Source organism: Aspergillus stella-maris (assembly GCF_047715825.1).
Source record: "Aspergillus stella-maris strain CBS 113639 unplaced genomic scaffold BDV14scaffold_127, whole genome shotgun sequence".
NCBI lineage: Eukaryota > Fungi > Ascomycota > Eurotiomycetes > Eurotiales > Aspergillaceae > Aspergillus > Aspergillus stella-maris.
In genome coordinates, this window is record NW_027396921.1 from 17,607 (window position 1) to 37,639 (window position 20,033).

General features: G+C 51.4%; 4 protein-coding genes across 4 annotated transcripts; 2 read left to right on the forward strand and 2 right to left on the reverse strand.

Moving 5' to 3' along the window:
* Positions 1–145: 145 nt before the first annotated feature.
* Positions 146–1,753, reverse strand: BDV14DRAFT_206231 (Tannase/feruloyl esterase; the record flags this gene model as incomplete). Its single annotated transcript, XM_073774880.1, has 2 exons — positions 146–1,014; positions 1,066–1,753. 2 exons carry the CDS (start codon positions 1,751–1,753, stop codon positions 146–148), a joined length of 1,557 nt encoding a protein of 518 aa, XP_073621809.1.
* A 3,977-nt stretch (positions 1,754–5,730) lies between these two features.
* BDV14DRAFT_185844 (GNAT family N-acetyltransferase) lies at positions 5,731–7,351 on the reverse strand. Its single transcript, XM_073770733.1, has 2 exons — positions 6,357–7,351; positions 5,731–6,294 (listed from the first exon to the last, which is right to left on the reverse strand). The coding sequence occupies exons 1-2, from the start codon at positions 7,329–7,331 to the stop codon at positions 5,923–5,925; spliced, it is 1,347 nt and encodes a 448-aa protein (XP_073621810.1). The 5' UTR covers positions 7,332–7,351; the 3' UTR covers positions 5,731–5,922.
* A 164-nt stretch (positions 7,352–7,515) lies between these two features.
* On the forward strand, positions 7,516–8,443 carry sidH (enoyl-CoA hydratase/isomerase family protein). The gene is made up of 2 exons (XM_073770734.1): positions 7,516–7,761; positions 7,818–8,443. Exons 1-2 carry the CDS (start codon positions 7,545–7,547, stop codon positions 8,402–8,404), a joined length of 804 nt encoding a protein of 267 aa, XP_073621811.1. The 5' UTR covers positions 7,516–7,544; the 3' UTR covers positions 8,405–8,443.
* Positions 8,444–8,673: 230 nt separating this feature from the next.
* On the forward strand, positions 8,674–15,264 carry sidD (nonribosomal peptide synthase SidD). The gene is made up of 2 exons (XM_073770735.1): positions 8,674–9,268; positions 9,314–15,264. The coding sequence occupies exons 1-2, from the start codon at positions 8,879–8,881 to the stop codon at positions 15,134–15,136; spliced, it is 6,213 nt and encodes a 2,070-aa protein (XP_073621812.1). The 5' UTR covers positions 8,674–8,878; the 3' UTR covers positions 15,137–15,264.
* The last annotated feature ends 4,769 nt before the right edge of the window (positions 15,265–20,033 follow it).

Consider the following 20,033-nt stretch of genomic DNA (forward strand, 5'->3'; position numbering starts at 1 on the left):
ATGGCTGACATCTATCGTCGAGAGCTATCTAAGGGTCCGAATTACCGCTCATCGCTAAACAGGACTCCTATAGGAGCCCACTTTCCACTTGACAACCATACCTATGTACAACGCAGAAAAGGTCGTTTACATATCTTACTACGAACTAAGCACAAATCCCTGAATCCGATCCTCCCTCAGCCTTAACCAACTGCTTAGGATAAGGACACAAGACACCCCTCCGCTCCCCATCAGAAACATCCACCCTCTCAGGAACAACCCCATTCTCCACCCAATCAACAAGGACATCTAGCATATTTCTTGGAAAAATCCCCTTGCCACCATCACAATGCTGTACGCCGGGCGCAGGGAAGAACCGATAATAATCGCCCGCTGATGGATCATTTTCCAGCACCCGGTCATAATAATTATACGTCCCGTTCGGCGGAATCAATTGATCAGAGAGTCCATGCCAAGTCAGCATTTTCCCGCCTGCGTTGCGCAGATCCGTGAGATCTGGATCGTTCGCGCTGAGGATCGACTCGAACTGGCTCACCGACTGCCGGAGAATAGTGTCGTATTCAGCGTGTGTGAGGTTTATGAGTGTGGCGGCACCTGCGGCTCCCGATGCGATAGGTTTCTTGAGAACGAATTTGTTCATCCAGTCGACGGGGATGGAGAAGGGTGTCCCGGCTGTGCAGTTTGTTTGGTCCGCGTTGCACTGCGTACCCGCGAGGCCAGAGCTCAGTGGTGCGTCGGGGTTGAGGCCGTACCAGGAGAACTTGCCATCTACTGTTGATGGTCCGGTCCAGGCCGCTTTGGCGACGATGGTTGCCGCGTGCGAGATTTTCACTTGGATGGTGGAGTTTGAAGACGACGAAGGGCAGGAAACTACTTTGCCCTCCATGGTGAATGGATCAAAGTCGCATAGACCGGGTGAAGAGATTACCTGGTCGACATTTCCATCAAGCGCATCGCATGCCTGTACAGCCGCTTCGGTAATGGCGTCGAGCTCGCATGGGGATGGGTATTCGCCTGTCATTTTCTGTTACCTCCAGTCGCTCCAAACAGGCGATTGATACCAACCTAGAAGATTCATCACAAGCTGAGGCCAATACTGAAAAAGTATAAAGCTGGCCCAATTGATAGCCGGCGCAGTTGCGAGAATCCCATCAAACTGCGTCGGATATCTTTGAGCAATTGTATGTCCCTGCCTACCACCAGTCGAGCACCCACTGAAATAAGAGTACTCGATAGCCTCGGAATAAAACGCCTCCGTAATAGCCTTTCCCAACACAGCGAGATCATCTAACGCAATACCACCGAAATTCTGAAGGACAGCCCAATTGATGTTACCAGGGCTTACAAACGCCCATTCGGTGTCAGACGTATGGCCCCCGTCCGTCGAGGCCGACGCATACCCCAGCGAGGCTGGCGCGAGGAGGTCTACGGCGCCGCTCCCAGACGCATACCCGCCACCGCCTGTTGCGAGGAACCGGCCGTTCCATTGGCTTCTCTGAAGAGGCAGCCAGGAAGTGACGTTGACAAAGTCCTTCTGGCCCGGGTGCGTGTAGGTTACGTTAACTTGGCACACGTCGAGGTTCGTAACTTGGAATACGTCGAAGTTGCTCGTTGATGTCTGTCCGGATACATTATGTAGAGGAGTTGCCGATATAGATAGGATTTCGCCGCCAAATAAGGAAATTGTGTCGAACGTATGCGGGCTGCAAGGGGGTGCCAGGGACGATGCATGAGCTGCGCCCATCAGAGCCATAAAAAAATCCTTGGATCTCATAGTTCGGCCGGAGGTTCTGAAAGAAGCTCAGTTCCTTCCTAATGATTTGTGTCCCGCTCGTTCAACCAGACTGGGTATTATCGAGGCTTTATTAAACTACCGGTGCACCTTCCTGTTACTTATCTTTCCCCCAGGAATCCATTTGAGTTGCAGGACCCCGGCCGTTATCCGACAAGAGTAGGGTAGTGCTTACTGCTTATCAACAGGGGCCACTTCTGGTTAAAGACATTGGTAATCCCCGGCGGAGCATCACCTTACTTATCGGAAGCTATGGCATAGAGTGATTGATCGTGGCATAAAGGACTCCAACGGCCGACCCCCACTCTTGCAAGTTATCATTCTTTGCTTTCTTCTCATTTCATCTTAGGTACATTGATATCGGCACAGTCCGACTCTAAAGCGCTGCTCAGCTGAATGTTAACACCAACAACTTGGCGGATGGGTATCACGCTCCAGCCTCCAGAAGGCACTTTCACTCTCATCAGTCAGACCCATAAAGCGCATGAGTCGATAGGGATGGAGGCTTGAGCAAAATGTCCCCTCGGGGATACTTGAGATTGTGGTCCTCGGCCGTGTAGTCACGAACGCAATGGTTTGCAATCTCCGGCCCTCTGCACAGACATGTTTGTGACCAGTGGCCTGGGCTATTACTCCTAGGTTTGATTCAGGGGATTGACGCTGCACTGCGCTGACTAACGGCTCTGCGCCGTGCAAATCGCACATTTCGCCATTACGAAGACCGAAAAGAGAGAGATAGAGAGAGAAACCCGTAGCAAATCCTGTTCAAACTATCAGGAGAACTGTAGTCATAAATGGCCGATATCACACAAGACTCCCGACCCCTGGTCAACGCTAAGCCTGCCAGAAAGTCATTGACCACGTCTAGGCGAAGATGCAATCTCCAAAGGTGCTTGCAGACGCAGCATTGTTGTCTAGAGCTCTATTTATTTTGGATATTCGACGCATGGTAGACCAATCAGTCTCTCGAGCATAATCTCAAGGTTGATAGTATGGAGGCTCACGAGCAACTGTGGAGGTCGATCATCACTCAGGTGCCTAGCCCTAGGTGGTAGGAAGCACTCGAATTCAGATACAGCTTGACAGGACCCTTGCGATTAGCCTGGATTCTACCTCTATTAGTTAGCTAGCACCCTTTTAAGCGTGCTGCTGAATGAGTTCCGACGGGGACTATGAGTTTGTGGACAAGGCTCTACTTCCGCCATGTACCCAGGTAGTCGCATCTAGACACTAGTAAGGTTCTACGTGGAATTCTCAGGTATGTAGTAAATTAAGAGCAGCCCTAGAACATGAATATGACGGATACACCACAGACTGCCTACCATTCCATCCAGTTAATACACACTGAGAAGTTTTGTAAAATAGATCCTAAAGGAAAGACAAGGTTCGAATGGATGTTTATTTGATCTTATCTGACTCAAACAACATCAACATACGTCAGATTCCTTTAACATGTTCCATTCATATCTTTTAGCAGAAAGGAAAAAGAAAATGATGTCATGTGCTGTTGTCCTATTGGTCTACGTTTCCAACCCAAACCAAAAGCATAGTATAGAAGCCCTAGTTGAATGGAAGTTACCTAAGGATAGCGGACGGATTAAGATCCCGAGCGTACCTTGGCAACCACAGCCAGACTGGAGCACAGTCGTGCCTTCCTAGATAGAAGATGACCGGTCGCTCCTTCCGAATTGTGCTTCTTGCTCAAAAAGGGGTCGCGCCTTCCAAAACCACCGTCGCACCTTCCTTACACGGTAGTAGTGCCAGAGATATCAGGTATGATAAAATTTTGTCCATATATCCATTGTCATCAGCAGAGGAACGCTACGCATTACATAACAAAATTGATGAACCCGAACCTCCAGGCGCCAGAACCGAAAGGGAATAGCTATAGTCAGCCAAGAGAGGGAAACAAAGTTATCTGATCCGACTATCTGATCCGAGTCCCGAGCAGACCCAGGGGTTTCAGAAGTGAGATTCTGACCTACCCATCCCTTAGGCGACCATTATCCCATGTCCACAGTGCAGTATCCACCATGCACTTCCTATGACCAAGATATTCTCTCGCCGATATCGCCAGCGGCAACTTCGGCATGAAACTGACAGCTGAGTCGGAGCACGCGGAAGACTTTGAAATTGACGAGCTGGCAGGACGATATAACTGGCCATTGCATATTATCCCATGTTGCAATGAGAGCTTGCAGGAGGCGGGTGGCACCGCCGGGTGAAACATATGATATATGGAACTATCGCTAGTGTGCATAGTGTAGGCTTCTAGACTGCGGACTACTTTCTAGCTCAACAAACGGAGACGGAGAACGGAGGTTAGTACCTACGTAGCAACGAGCGACAGGGGACGTGGACCGTGGAATGCGGGTTAATTTGATCTTGCATGTGCCCCGGGAGACTCGGGAGACGGTAGGCGACAGTAGTTTCCGAGTACGCAGCTATACTTTCTAGTCTATAGAAGGGAGTGAGCTGCGTCTGCAGTCTGCAACCTGCAGCTCATTGACCCATTCAGCATATTCTAGCGAGGATGGAGGGGCAAGTTGCAGGATACGTAGAATTCTGAAGAACTTCGGATAGTGTGGGCCGTGAACCGTTCAGTGGATGGTGGGGGGTAGCATTGGCGGTAGGTATCTTATCTGATTGATAACCCGTTATCTGATACGGACAGCGATACAATACGTGACGTACGCACGGGGTGGACAGTATCGTTTTACAGATACAGATCCACTTCCACATTCTCAGTACCTAGGTACCAGTGTAAAGCAGTCCCACACAGAAAAAGCAATAACCGCATGCCGCGTTTTGCAGCCTGGGTTACCCCTCATCCCGTTTTCTCAAGACCAGACCAGACCAGGTTCCTGGGATCCTGCTGGCCGTGAGTGAGACTGAGAAACGAGTGGCTTGAGCCAGGAACGCCGACACCGGATCGCCAATGTCCAGCCGTGACGATTCGATCGATTTGTCCCCCAAACCAAGAAGTTCCAAGACGGATGGGGTGCGATGGGAGTCTTGGGACTCACCGTCTTTCGCTTCTCAAGATGAACGTCCGAGTACAGAGTAGGTTAGGTAGATTGACAGCCTGAGATGCGGGGCTGTGAAATAACACCTAGCAGGCGGGTTACAACTGTGCAGAGTAGCCCCTTCTGAATCATGAACAGGCAACCCTCGCAAATCGCAATTATTATTCGCAAAACAGCAAAGCAATCGAACCTCGGAACCCCCCAAACTAGCGCACACCGAACATACCAGGTGCCAGAGTGTAACCCTCCAAATCCCTCCCCTGGATCGCGTCGGGGCCTCGAATTTTATCTGATCATCTGATTAGACAGTGATCAGCGCATCCGTGAAAGCCCAAACCCGGTAATTTGGATTTGTGGATATCATTGGATAATGCCCTCTTCACGAGAAAGCCCCTTCTGCAGGCTAAGTAGGCGTGGGCAGGGAAGAGTTTTTCAGACACCCCACTTTGTTCGAGGACGGTCGAACTCAAGAGTCAAGACTGGAAGGAACTTCTGCAGGCCGAGATGAAGATTACAGATTACAGTTACACGGGGTTAGGAACTTAGGAGCGTTAGTTGTTGGACTAATGCAGGGAAAATGAAGCTCCTCATGAACAAATCTTTTCTCTCTAGGCTTCTAGGAACATCCTCCAGGCCAGACAAAGTCTACGTCAATTCCCCAAGTCTGACACCGGCTTAGAAAAATTGCTTTTCCCATTCCCACCCCGTGGCCAGCTTGAGCCGTGGGATAACCGGAAGATTATCTGATTCAGATTAGATTGATAGCGATGTGCGGTGGATCCATTGACAAACCTCGGCTCCGAGTGGCTTGCTTAGTGGTCTTGGCTTGGGGGGTGTTTTCGTCAACTGGTGGGGGAGACTTTTTTTTTTTCTTCTGCCATTGATTGATACAGCTGTATTTCTTTTCTTACTGGTGTCCTAGTTCTGCGGGCTTTGCTGCGAAGTCGCTTGCTGATCCACCCTGTCGCAGAAGCTACGTCGGAAGGCCTCGGAGACAATTGCGACAGGAAACAATTTCTTTTGAAGAATCTACCTCGGTATCCAAATTACCTATCCCAAACATTTCCCAAGAAAAGTGACAGTGACATATACATCATAACTATTCTACAACTTCGCATTCCAAGCCGCCCGATCCGCACTCTCCAACGGGCGTTCCCTCCCATCCCACCAAAGCGGGCAAAGCTGGAACCATTTCTCGCGACTACAGAAGACGTGAACAGAGCGCTTGTGGCCAAGGTCAACATAGCCCTGGATCGTAAGCCCCTGCGCGTTTTCATAGCTGAGAACTGTCCCGCCCGTAGCCTTGGGCTCGCCGACGACGCACTGCGTGCGCGGCTCGTCAAGGAAGCAGTAGTGGATGCAGCTGGACCACCAGGCGTTGACGCGCTCTGCGCCGCGGATGGATTCTTCGCCGACAAGGGAGTGCCTGCCGCGATCGTAGTCGCCTGCGTCGTAGTGGGCGCCGTAGTGGTCTTCCTGTAGAATTTAAAGAACTTGGTTAGATAGAACTGAAACCATGGGAGGGGGTGAGGACGAACCTTAGCCCAGTAAATCTCGTAATAAGCAAATGCGAAATCGTCGAAGCGACCAAATAGGCAGAGAGTATGCTTATCCTCGTGCAGACGGCGGAGATACTCGCGGTGTTCGTCCAGCGTACCGGTTTCGTTCCACCCCTTTGCAACACGGGGGTCGTTCTGCCACTTGTTGAAACGCCGAAGGTGCTCGTCGTTCTGCCAGTCAACAACCATAAGCGAGAAGTGCTTGTCCAAGTGCGGGATGTAGCGGCTGTAGACAAGAGACCCGGGGGTCGGCTTAGTCGGGCGAACAGGGTGGCGCGCGTAGATGCGCTCGTCTGGGAACTTCATTGAGAATTCGTAGTTCTTGGGCATAGCAGGGTATTGGTGGATGGAGCGGCGGGCGAGACCGTGAGTGCCCTGGTCAACGGCCCAGATAGGACGAGGACCAAGAGGCGATCCAGCGCCCTGCCAGAATGAAGAGCGCAGGAGGATGAGGGTGTCGATGTTGGAGGACTTGCTCTCGTTGCCAAAGGGGACTCGGGGAGAAGGGTAGGCGACTGCAAGACCGGTGCGGATGAGTTCTTCGCGGATGACATCGTTACCGCTGCCTTTAAGGTCTAGACGGAGGACTTCACGATCGGGATGTGTGAGGAAAGTAGCGTGTATAATGTTCCAGATCTGGGCGAAGGATGGTGCCTCGAAACCGCTCCATTGGAAAGTGGTTCCTGGGGCTCTTTGGCTGCGAGCCCACGGGCTGTTGTCGTTGGCTGGGATTTTCTTTGCAGATTCATCGAATTTGATATCGGTGTATGTTAAGGAGTCGTTGTGCAGAGGCTCCGGTAACGGCTGTCCGGGGACCTGAGAGTCGTGGAGTCGGAGCTGCAGTACTTTCGGACTGGCATAGGAGACAATGTGAATTTTGTAGGTGGTGAGGTATGGGTGAGGCAGCTTGACCCAGGGAAGGCCCTTGCCGGTAGGAACAGGGTGAGTGTCCATTTTGACAGTGATAGAGAAATAATGAGGAGAAGTGAGGAGAAGAGTTGGTTTGGATTGGGGCAGCGACAAATATATGGAGAGCTGCAGCGCAAGTGGAGAAGCCCAAGCACCGACAGCCGGGACCACCTGAGCTACTTTCCCGTACAAATAAAGCCTGCAGCCGTCACTCTTTACTCTACCATGTTCTCAACACAATTACAGAGTACAGCCAAAATGCAACACCCTCCAGTTCAAGGATGTCTCGTCTCATTCCCGACACCAGAGATCCTGCTTCTCACACTCAACAGACCAGAGAAGCGAAACTCAATACCACTCGCCATGAGCGCCGACATTATCAATCTATGGAAGTGGTTTGACGCAGAGCCTACATTACGAGTCGCCATTATCACCGGTACAGGAGAGTCATTCTGCTCCGGTGCTGACCTGAAAGGTATATTTCCCCTCACTACAATAATCTACTAAACCTCTGGCTAATGAAAGCTTCAGAATGGAACGACCTCAACGCCAAAGGCACCGTCAACAAAATGGAAGCCCCCGGTCTCGCGGGCCTCCCCCGCCGCCGAAGCGTCAAGCCCATCATCGCCGCCGTAAACGGATACTGTCTCGGCGGGGGCTTCGAGATGGCCACAAACTGCGACATCGTGATCGCAAGCGAAAAGGCTAGCTTCGGGCTCCCCGAGGTTTCAAGAGGGATCGCTGCTGTCGCGGGCGCATTACCCCGGCTGGTCCGGTTAGTTGGCAAGCAGCGCGCAGCAGAGATCGCATTAACGGGTGTACCGTTCCCCGCGACGCAATTGGAGAAATGGGGGTTAGTTAATCGGGTGGTTGAGCATGGGAAGCTTGTTGAGAGTGCAATTGATACGGCAAAGGCGATTGCGAGGAACAGCCCGGATAGTCTGCGGGTTACATTAGAAGGATTGCATTATGGGTGGGAGATGGCTGGTGTGGAAGAGGGGAGTTCGACGCTGGTTGATGAGTGGTATCCCAAGTTGATGGCGGGCGAGAACTTTCACGAGGGCGTCAGGGCGTTTGTGGAGAAGCGGCCGCCGCGATGGAGGGCGAGTAATTTGTAGAGTCCAGTCGACTTGACAGTTGCCATCAAAAGAATGATGCATTAATACATTAATCTACGAGCTGCATACATTGACGCAGGGATTGAACTGGTAGAGTATTCTCATTGGAGGTATGATTGTGTTTTACTTGTGTTCTGGTAAAATACACTAGTAATATTGGTAATGCCCCCATGCGATTACGCGAAGAATATATTCAAGCAGACAAGGCACGAGCTAGTGTGGGTGTTCAGTCCGTCTTCTGCCCACTGCCACTGTCCATTGACACTTCTCTGCCAGTCCACTGTAGGTCCACATCCCACTCGACCCGATCTCGGGCTCTTCAACTCTCAATGGCCGAAATGTTCCCATTCTCATGCCACTGCGTCACTTGGCGACGCCCTTATATAACACGAGCCCACTGTTCTCGCCCGACGTGCTGCGTGAAGCACAAGCAAGGCTGCAGCGAACTGACCACAATCGCTGGGCTGCAGCAACATGGGGTCCATCCAGGTCGAGGACTTCCTCGATCAGCCCAATGGCGACAGCGCCAGGAGCTTCAAGATCGTCGGTGTCGCATCTGAACAAAATACCCCGACTGGCCTGAGAGAAGAGATTATCCTCTTGGGTTGGTACATTGCGCTTTTGCGAACACAGGAAAACAGCCAGATTAGCTATGAATGGGCGTATGAGGGGCGCGGGGATCAGCGCGGGACCGAGACCGCGAGGCGTCTTGCGGTGGACGAGCTGAGGATTGGTTTGCAGAGCAGTGTTGCGGACGCGGCAGCTGAAATCGCTGTCTACCTTGCGACAGGAACATCAGAAACACCAAATCCTGCATCTCTTATTCTGAGCACTGGATCTTTGTCACAGGAGGCGAAAGACGAGGTGAGTTGCGCGAACCCGCTGGCTGGCCCTTGCTAATGAGAGAAGGACGTCCTCCACCTAGAAGTAAGCTTCGACAATGCGCAACTCGACATCCGTCCGCGATGGCATACCGCGAATATGCTTCCGTATACCGTAGCCCGCTATATCGAGACCTTTGTCGACGTTGTCAAACTGTCCACCGCAAGCCCACAATCGCTCATCCAGACCTTTTACTTGCGGCCAACCGACTTCGATCTAGACAGCTTATGGGCCTGGAACTACGACCTGCCGCCGACCTACCGATTTTGCATGCATGAGATGATTTCCAAGCAATCGCGGAAATTCCCTGAGAAAGAGGCGATCTGCTCCTGGGACGGAAGCTTGACATACGGACAAGTCGAGACATATTCCTCATTTGTCGCGTTCTCGCTCAGGGAACTAGGCGTGCAGCACCGCGACGTCCTTCCAGTGTGCTTCGAAAAGTCCCGATGGACAATCGCTGCGGTACTCGGAGTGATGAAAGCAGGAGCGACATTCGTCCTCATGGACCCGACGCTTCCGCTCGCGCGACTCCAGAATGTCGCGCAGCAAGTCGGTGCCAAGATGATGCTGGCATCTACTAAGCAGCGCGAACTGGCCACAGAGATTATGCCAGAGAGTACACCCTTCGTCGTAGGGGAAGAAACATTCACCGACCCCTCGAAACTCGAGAACATCCCTGAATTGGAATCGGTGCCCTCGGATGTGCTCATGTACATGATTTTCACATCGGGCAGTACAGGAACGCCAAAGGGTGTCAAGCTCTCCCACGAAACTTATACCAGCAGCGCTATCCCTCGAGCCGCAGAGGTCGGCTACACAGAAAACTCTCGGGTTCTCGATTTCGCATCCTACGCCTTCGACGTCAGTATTGATAGTATGCTACTGACGCTTGGTAACGGAGGATGTCTCTGTATCCCCTCCGACGAGGACAGAATGAACGACATTAACGGAGTGATCCGCAATATGCGAGTGAACTACGCTGGTCTCACCCCCTCCGTCGCACGAATTCTCGACACGGACGTCATTGAGTCGCTAGAGGGGCTTGGTCTTGGCGGTGAGGCTGTCTCAGCACGAGACTGTACTGTCTGGGGAAAGCTCGCCAGAATTATCATCGGTTACGGTCCTTGCGAATGCACGATTGGGTGTACAGTGAACGGGAATGCCGCGACGGGCAGAGACTATATCTCCATCGGAAAGGGTAATGGAGCGGCGATGTGGATCACAGACCCCAACGATCACGAAGCCCTTGTGCCCGTCGGTGCTGTTGGTGAATTGCTCGTTGAAGGACCGATTGTCGGACAAGGCTACTTGAACGATCCCGAGAAGACAGCGGCCGCTTTCATCGAGGACCCGGCGTGGCTTGTTGCAGGTCACAAGGGTTATCCCGGCCGTCGCGGACGTCTCTACAAGACCGGAGACCTTGGCAAATATGACCCAGATGGCTCTGGAGGTATCGTTTTCGTTGGTCGGAAGGACACCCAAGTCAAGTTGCGTGGACAGCGTGTCGAGCTTGGTGAGATTGAGAGTCAGCTTCGTGACAGACTCCCCTCCGATCTTAGCATCATTGCCGAAGTTATCGTCTCGCACGGTCAGCCTACGTTGGTAGCGTTCGTGTCGGTACAATCCACGAAGAAGGAGGATGGCGCCGAGCTGCAGGCTGTTGAACTCTCTGAAGAGCTGCGGCAGATCATCTCCGCTGCCGACAAGGACGCGGCTACCGTTTTGCCACGATACATGATCCCGACTGCGTACATCCCCGTCAACTACATGCCCGTCTTGATCTCCGGCAAGACCGATCGCAAGCTGCTCAGAGCACTCGGTGCCAAGTTGGACTTGCGAGACCTGGACCAAGGTGCAAGCAGCAGCAACCACACCGGAGAGCTAAGCGAGCTTGAGCGACAACTGCGACGAGCATGGGCTGAGACATTGAAGCGGGAGCCGGAGTCCATCCGACCTGATGATAACTTCTTTGCCCTGGGAGGTGACTCTGTCACGGCGATGAAGCTCGTCTCTATCTCTCGGACTCACGGACTTGAACTCACCGTCGGCAATACGTTCAACACCCCTGTTCTCGCAGACATGGCGGCCGTCGTCAAGGTCGTTGATTCAGAAGCACGAACAGAGACGCTCCCATTCTCGATGATCGCCCAGGCAGTTGAGAGCGCGACCCTCGAAGCAGCTGAAGCATGTGGAACTCAGCCTTCGGCAGTCGAGGACATTTACCCATGCACTCCAACCCAAGAGTCCCTCTTCACATTCTCCCTCAAGGCCGTCATTGCGTACGTCGCCCAGCGAGTCGCAACCATTCCCTCCCACATCGACATCGACTCCTGGAAGAGCGCCTGGGAGGACGTCGTCGCAGCCAGCCCTATCCTGCGCACCCGCGTCGCTCAAATATCCGAGCCCGGTCTCCAACAAGTCGTTCTCAAGGAGAACATCACCTGGAAGCACGCCACCGATCTAGAGCAATATTTGAAGATCGACAAAGACGAGAAGATGGATCTCGGCGAGAGTCTAGCGCGATACGCCATAATCGAAAACCCAGACGGCAAGCGCTACATGGTCTGGACAATCCACCACGTCGTCTATGACGGCTGGTCGGAGCCAATCGTTCTCCAGCAAGTCAGCAACGCGCTCCAGAAGCAGCCTCTCGAGATCCAGTCTCAGATGCGCGAGTTCGTCAAATATGTTCGTGACACTGATGAGACTGCCATGGAAGAGTTCTGGCGCCGCGAACTTAGAGGGGCTGTTGGGCCTCAGTTCCCTCGTCTGCCGTCTCGAGATTACCTTCCTATTCCCAATGGTATGGTCGAGCGGCATATCAACGTTGAGATTGCTTCTGGATCACCGTTTACCATGGCAACGCTGATCCGTGGTGCGTGGGCGCTGGTCGCTTCACAGTACACCGGGAGCGACGATATAGTCTTTGGTGAGACCCTCATGGGCCGTGACATTGCCCTTCCCGGTGTTGAAGGCATCATCGGTCCTTTGATCGCCACTGTCCCAGTCCGAGTCCACGTCTCCCGAACAAGCTCCGTCGAGGCTTACTTGCAGAGCGTCCAAAAGGCCATGCTCTCGCGCACCCCATACCAACACATGGGCATGCAAAACATCCGAAAAGTCAGCCAAGACGCCCAGCATGCATGCGAAACCGGTACGGGTCTAGTCATCCAACCAGACCCCGAATACGTCGGCGGCGAACTCGGTTTCTCAGTCGGAGACGTCGTCCGCGAAGCCCTGCACTTCAACCCGTACCCTGTCATGCTGGGCTGTGGTATTCAAAAGGGTGGATTCAGGATCTGCGCTAGCTTTGATACGGGTCTTGTTGAGGTTACGCAGATGCAGCGTATTCTTGCGCAGGTTGAGACTGCTTGTAAGCAATTGATGAAAGATCTTTCTGGACGTATTGGGGAGATCTCTTGTGTGCCTGAGGTTGAACTTAACCAGATTTGGGAGTGGAATCAGACGCCTCCGTTGAGCGCTGATGAGTCTGGTAAGCTTCGCGCAGATGCTGCTATTAAGCAGGGAGCGGCTTACCCTCCTGTTGCTGTCCCGTGGGTGTGCGATGCCCGTAACTCCTCTAGACTCGCGCCTATCGGCTGTGTCGGTGAGCTCTGGCTTGAGGGAGCTGTGCTCTTAGGGGAGACTGTTGAGTCTCCTGCCTGGCTTGTTTCTGGTGGTTCAAATGTTGCTGGTCGTACTGGTAAGGTGCAATCAACAGGTGATATGGTTCAGCTGCGCGAAGACGGCAGTTTAATCTTTGTGGGTCGAAAGGAGAACGTTGTCGGAGTTCAAGGTCACGCAGTCGACATCGCAGACCTTGAAGCCCAGGTCGCCAAGCAACTTCCTCCAAATATTCTCGCCGCGGCAGCTGTATCTCAAGCTCCGTCTGAGGAGCCTGAGTTGATTGTCGTCGTTGAGCAACCCTCTGGAGAACCCAGCATCAACCTTATTCCTGAGGCGCATGAGATCGTTCATGGAGAGACCAAGGCTACCATCAGTGCCAATGTCTCCGTTGACCTCGCTCTCGCCCTCAAGAAACTGGACAAGTTCATCCGCGACAACCTTCCCGCCTACATGGCTCCGTCAACCTACATTGTCGTTGACAAGATACCCACAGCCGCCGGTCAGGTCGACCACACTCTTCTCAACCAACTCGCGTCAAACATTCCTCGTCAAATTGTCTTTCAAGTCCGCGAAGGCTTCGAGTCCGCTTGGAAGACCGTCAATGCGCAGACGTCGCTGACAGCCCAAGAGAGCATCCTCAGGGCTGCTTGGGCGGGTATCCTAAAGCTCGCTGAGGAGAAGATCGACGTCGATGACAACTTCTTCCGTCTCGGAGGTGACTCCGTCCTGGCCATGAAGCTCGTCTCTGGTCTGCGCGAACAGGGCCATAGCTTGACAGTTGCCGATGTCTTCCAACACATGCGTCTTGGCGACGCCGCGAAACGACTAAAGATCGGCCAAGGTCCAAAGGGACAGAAGAAGCAAGCATACAAGGCCTTCTCGACGCTTGGAGCTGTTACTCAGAACTTGGAGAGCTTCTTGGCCGATGCTGTACGGCCCAAGTTGTATAGCTCCAGCTGGACCATTAAGGATGTCTGCCCTGTCACCGATACGCAGGCGCTTGACATCAAGCAGACCGTCAACGCACCCCGTACTTCGATTCAGTACACCATGTTGTTCTTTAACAACGGTGTTGACGGGGAGAAGCTGCTTCACGCGTGCAACGAGCTAGTTAAGGCCCATGATATTCTTCGGACTGTCTTTATCGAGCACGAGTCGACCTTCCTTCAGGTCATTCTCGAAGCGCTCGAAGCACCCATCATCAGAGGCCAAGCAGACAAAGACCTCGACACCTACGTTCGGGAATTCTGCACCGCAGACATCGAATCACCGCTACCTCTCGGCTCACCCTTCCTCAGCTTCTTCCACATCCAAGGCGCCGAAAACCAACACGCTCTTGTCCTCCGCCTCTCCCACGCGCAGTACGACGGTATCTCCCTCCCCCGTCTCCTCCGCGACCTCGAAACCCTCTACACTGGTGCCCGGATCACAACTTTCGAGCCCTTCCCCTCGTACATCGCACAGATCCATGACGAGCCTGCCTCAAAGAAGGCAATCGCCTACTGGAGCAACCTCCTCTCCGACTCCTCCCTCTCCGTTCTACCCGGAAAGACATCCCCGCCGAACCCCTCGGACAAGGGCGTCTTCAAGCACAAAACAGCAGATACACCAAGCACACAGCCCTTCGAAGAATTCACTACTGCCTCTCTCCTCACAGCTGCGTGGGCCGTCCTTCTCGCCCGGCGACTGCAAAAGAAGGATATCACCTTCGGCAGCGTAACATCAGGCCGTATCCTCGAGCACATCGATAATACAGAGGACATTGTCGGTCCGACATACCAATTCACGCCTTTGCGTGTCCCCTTCGCCTCGCGAGAGTCTTGGACTGTCTCCTCTCTATTGTCGTTCGTACAATCCCAAAGCGCCGAATCGGCAGCGCACGACTTCCTGGGTTTCAGCCGGATCGCGAAGAGCTGTACTTCTTGGCTTTCTGGATCAGAGCAAGCCTTCTTCGACTCAATGGTCCACCACCAAGACCACGAAGACTTCGACAGTATGCCCTTTGCCGGGTCAAGTTGCAAAGTCGATATCTCGAATCCGCATGGCGATGCAGCATACCCGATTAAGGTTGTCTCGTTTGTGCGTGAGGGTAAATTGCAATTTGGTGTTGTTGGTAGTGAGCGGGATGAAGGATTCGTTGATGAGGTGCTTGGAGAGCTTGTGAGTGTTGTTGAGGAGTTGGTGGGGGCGCCAGAGGGGCTTGTTGTTCTGGACGCTTGAGTATGATTGATTGATTTGATTTGATTGCATGAGTGGTGAAATTGAAATTGAGGAATTGAGGATTCCATAGTCACTGTTATATTGCGTTTATTAGTTTCCCATATAGCATTTGTCTGTTTTTGCTGTTGTCTCTTTTCCAATGTGCATTCGTCCTTATAGCCTTGTGCTAGTATCCGCCAGGATGTCAGGCTCAGTGATGAGCGCCCGAGTCCTATAGCTGCTCCTTCTTTATTTACATTCAGGAACCACCCATCGCACCTTCCCTATGCCCGTCATAGGTATGAACCATCAAAATAGGAAGGCACGATGGTAATCACACCTAAACAGCAAGAGCGACTCATCGCACCTTCCCAAAGCACAACAACTCAATGGTAGGATTTGAAGGAAAGAGCGACCCTGTCCTTCCAACCACAAAAAGCAAGCACAGCCTTGCCCCGACAGGTTAGACTCCTGCAGGTAGCCCTAACTAGTCCGTACATACCTAACCTACCAGGAGGCGCAGCACAAGGCAGACAAGGCACGGCCGGGCAACCACACCTACGAAATTAGAGCATCATATGGCCCATCCCGCTGTATCCTAAAAATGCAGTGACTAGCGTAAATCCACCGGTTGGGCGGTACTGGGCGTTCGTCCGTACCTCATTTTTCACCCTGTCTGAGTGAGGCCTCTAGAACAGATGAGCTCTGACCTCCATCCATCAGCCCCTCCGGGCCCTAAAATGCAGTGACTAGCGTTCACACTCGACAGCGAGATCTCGCTTTTCACATAATGGGGACCCGCGACGCGAGTGACACTTTTTCTAGATTGAAGGGCTCTGAGTCTGTCCTGGCTTTCAGTGAGGTTAGTACTGGTCTATCAAATAAGCCCCGTCTGGACCCTAGGAATGCAGTACCACACCAACCTCCTGCAATCGAGTAAGTCTGCAATGGGTTTCTAAGCGTACTTTTCTATGTAGCTGGGAAATGTGGTTTGCACACGAGTGTCTTGTTCTTCCTACAATATTAATATGTGTATGAAGTAGCGAGGAATGTAGAGTATATACATGAGATCTCAAATGACTACCATATCCCCTTCCCTATCGCCATTAGTCCGTCTATCTACGTCGCGCATCTCAACGAGCTTAGTACAGCAAGCTTATTAACCTTAGTACTTTAAACATTAACGAGTCCCTCTCCCTTGACCCAAAAAAATGCAGTGCATGCCAAACGTGCAGTAAACCGGAACAAAGTACGAAGTACACCCCATAAAGTCAAAGCCATAAATTGGACGCACCTTCCCTCGCCGCCTGGCCCTATAATACAGTGCGGACGTACTTTCTTATTACTCTTGGCCGGAAGTTAGCCGTAGATGATATAATGACATACGATAATCAGCCCTAACGGTGCGGGGGACTCTGACTTGTCAAGCTAATCCCAACTATGGACGGTGTTGCTTGGACGCAGGCAATTCCCTGCCCTGCTTGTCCGTCTGGATGGTGATGGCAGTGGATCTCTTGATATGGGACGTGGTTTTGACAGGTGAATAAATAGAGGTTTAGATGTTAAGCCGTAGGTACCGTATCCTACGTGCTTGCTATGAAATATGTCTCCTATCTCTATTCTCGCAAGTTTGAGTCGACCAACTGTTACTCGACTGAGGCTTCAGACCGAAAACCTATAACAACCATACAAAGCATCTCTATCCTCTCTCTCACACACTGTCCAAACATACTGGCTCTGACTCACATGAGCAAAAATGCAATATAACTTAATGAATTGAACGTCCTCGATATTTTCGATTCTCAAGCCTCTACTATTCACCTCCCTTAGGCCCTAAAGATGCAGTACCACATGTGGCCACGTATCAGTGCCTTTCTGCCCACCCACCGCTTTCGCTTTTGCCGAAAGCGGTGGGTGGGCAGAAAGGCACTGATAATTGGAAGCCTCACTTTGAGGGAAAGTGAGGCGGAGCATGCCAGTTCTTGTATTAGTAAAGTTGTAGACTGATCTATGTGCTCTCTCTCTCTCTCTCTCTCGCTAGCCCTAAGAATGCAGTGTAGAATCGGCCGTCGGCTGAGAAGCCTTTTCAATTCTCCAGGGTATTGGTATATAGCCGCGAGAGATTGTACTTTTGTTTCTCGTTGACGGTCACTCGATTTTACTTTTGTTTTAACATTCTTGTGGTCTTTTTGCGTAGTGTGGTGTAAATGTTGTGTCGTCCTTGATATAGATACGCTTGTCATATTAGTCTCCTTCTCTCACCGGTCTCTAGATAATACAGAAAAGACACCGCTAGACAGATTATAAATGGCAAGACAAGCGCAATTTTGTTTCTTACATACCATTTTGGCAATTCTGGCTGGAGATTGCAATGATTCGAGCATCTTTTCTGTGTCGTGCTATCCATCTGGATCAAACCTGCCTACTCTGTATAACTACGCGCTATCTGGGGTCAGTCCCTCTATATCTATCCTCTGAAGCGAACTGACTGCTTTTAATAAACTTCTTAAGGAAGACATACCTGCCTTAACATCAAGAGAACAAAGCATTTCTACGACTATTCAGATGTTAGTAGCCTAGCTTGATTTTCCAAGGGAACCACAGTATGCAGGTCCAACTGAAAGACTTCAATACCCGCATCTCCCGAGTTCGTAATTCCTTTGCCCCTGGGGCTAAAATTGCAGTGTTAAGAGCGCTAGAGGGTCATGTTAATGCTGAGCGACTGGCTCACGAGCAATCTGACTGAGTGAAGCTGGCGCTTAGAACACGCGAGGCGTCCGACATCCCCCTACGCTAGATGCAGTAGACAGATGACGGCTCCACGAATTCGAGCTTGTAGAGATGGCAAACAGGACTAGGTATCAAACCAGAACCAACCAATGTATTTCTTCAACACTCATATTATTGCAGTATGATCCATGACAGCAACAGCATGGCTAATTGCTCCATCAGAACGTAAAGAGACAAGACAAGGCTCACGAGCGCCAAGCTTGAACAGAACAGGACTTCACCCCCTCCTGTACCCTAAAAATGCAGTGAGGGGTGAATCTACTCGCTCTCAGTGACTCTGGGCAGGCGCTTCTAAAACTGATCTAATAGGCTTGTTCTCAGAGGGAAGCAGGTCGATTGGGTGACGATTGATCTGGGCATGCAAGGCTGAAACTTGCTTTTACCATCAGGCTCGATCACTTTTCCGAAAGTTCTCTAGCTGATCAAGGCCTCGTCTACCCTAATTTCGCAGTGATATCGATAGAGTTTTTTATCAGACAGAGCGACAAGGCTGAAGGCTCTTGAGTGACGAGCAAGCAGGTATGCCGGGCTTCTTTCTCTCCTGCACACTAAAATTGCAGTGCATCGTGGCTTAGCATTTGCCACCCAGGCTGGGCAGTGAGACTCGTGACTCGTGACGCGATGGGCATTGAGCAGCCTTTAGGGACTCGACGCTTCCTTGCCAGCCCTTAAAATGCAGTGGAGGCCGCTGGTCTGTGCTTTTGCCTCGAATTGATGTGGCCTAAACAGGATATCATGACGCTTTACTTGACCTATATACCTCTTCGCCTCGCTATGTCCTTCGTCGTCTAGGTAGATCGTAGTGTAAGTCTAGTTGAATCGGTACAAGGTTTTCGAATAAGATAGTTGAGTTTATCAGTGGACTTGATCTTCGGCAGCCATAACCACGATTCCCTAGACAAATCCCTCTTTTTATAATATGGATTGTTGAGAGAGAATATTTTATTCCAGCTCCGGCCTCATTATGCTGGCCAGTACCTACCTACCTCATCATGGAGTGTCCCCAACAGCGAACTACATGAAAGCCCTCTAATTAATCTCATTCATTCCCTCTCTAGGACCCTAAAAATGCAGTTCTGTGTCACACCAGATTGAGGGCGTTGTATATCTTGAATACTTGTCCTACCTTGCTTTGGCATACAGTGCAGTCAGTGGCCGACACAAGACTAGTGCCTACTGGTGGTAGTAAACCTGCCGATGGCCATAAGAATGCATCTCTTGTCTAAAATGTAAGCACCATACCAAAGCCATCTCACACTATTAGACATGGTCCTAGATATGGGTTCCGGGTAGGAGTCGTTGAAACCACAAAGAGCCAGTATACCTGACAGTCAATGTCAGAGTCCCCTACATACTAATCGTAAAAAATCTCCAGCATAGCCTGGGCGTCACAAGCCCTGGTCAACAATCAAATAAAACTACCAAAACTCTAGTCTACTCAATCCCATTCAACCAAGCTGAACAGACCTGGCCGCTTTTTGTTGGCCCCCTAAAATTGCAGTACAACTTTGGCTTGGTGCTGTGCAGACCCCTCAGCAGCCACCGCCTCTCTTTCTGTTCTCGTTCGCGGCCTACGCAATTGAAGATGGTGATTCCCGACGGTCTATTTCATACGGGTGTTGCTGAGTTTGTACTGTTGTGGTGTTAAGCGACACTTAAATACTTGAGTCCTGTCTTAGCAAGTTCGCCCTATTCCGCCCTATTCCATTTAAGGTACTGTATTAAAAAACATTGCTTGTATGTTAAGGAGATACCATGAGTCAGGCAGAACGTTCACTGGACTGAGCCAAACAAGAGATTTGTAGACATCCAATCTCAGCAGTCACTCAAAGTAATGATCAGTTAGTTAGCCCGAGTTCAATCATAGCTCTCATACATTCCACCCACGCCTCTCAACCCCTAAGAATGCAGTGCAGTGTGGCTGCGCAACTTTCAAGTTTCACGCCCAGGAGGCCAGAAAACTCCCCCTTTACCCTAAAATCGCAGTGTGCTGATATCAGCTTGTTTCCCCTGCTGGGTAGACTAAACCTATTCCACCTCTTCACGGGTCTTTTGGTGTTCTTCGTAGACAAATCAGACTGGAACTCAGAGTCAGACGCCCCCTAGCCAGCCCTAAATTTGCAGTGCA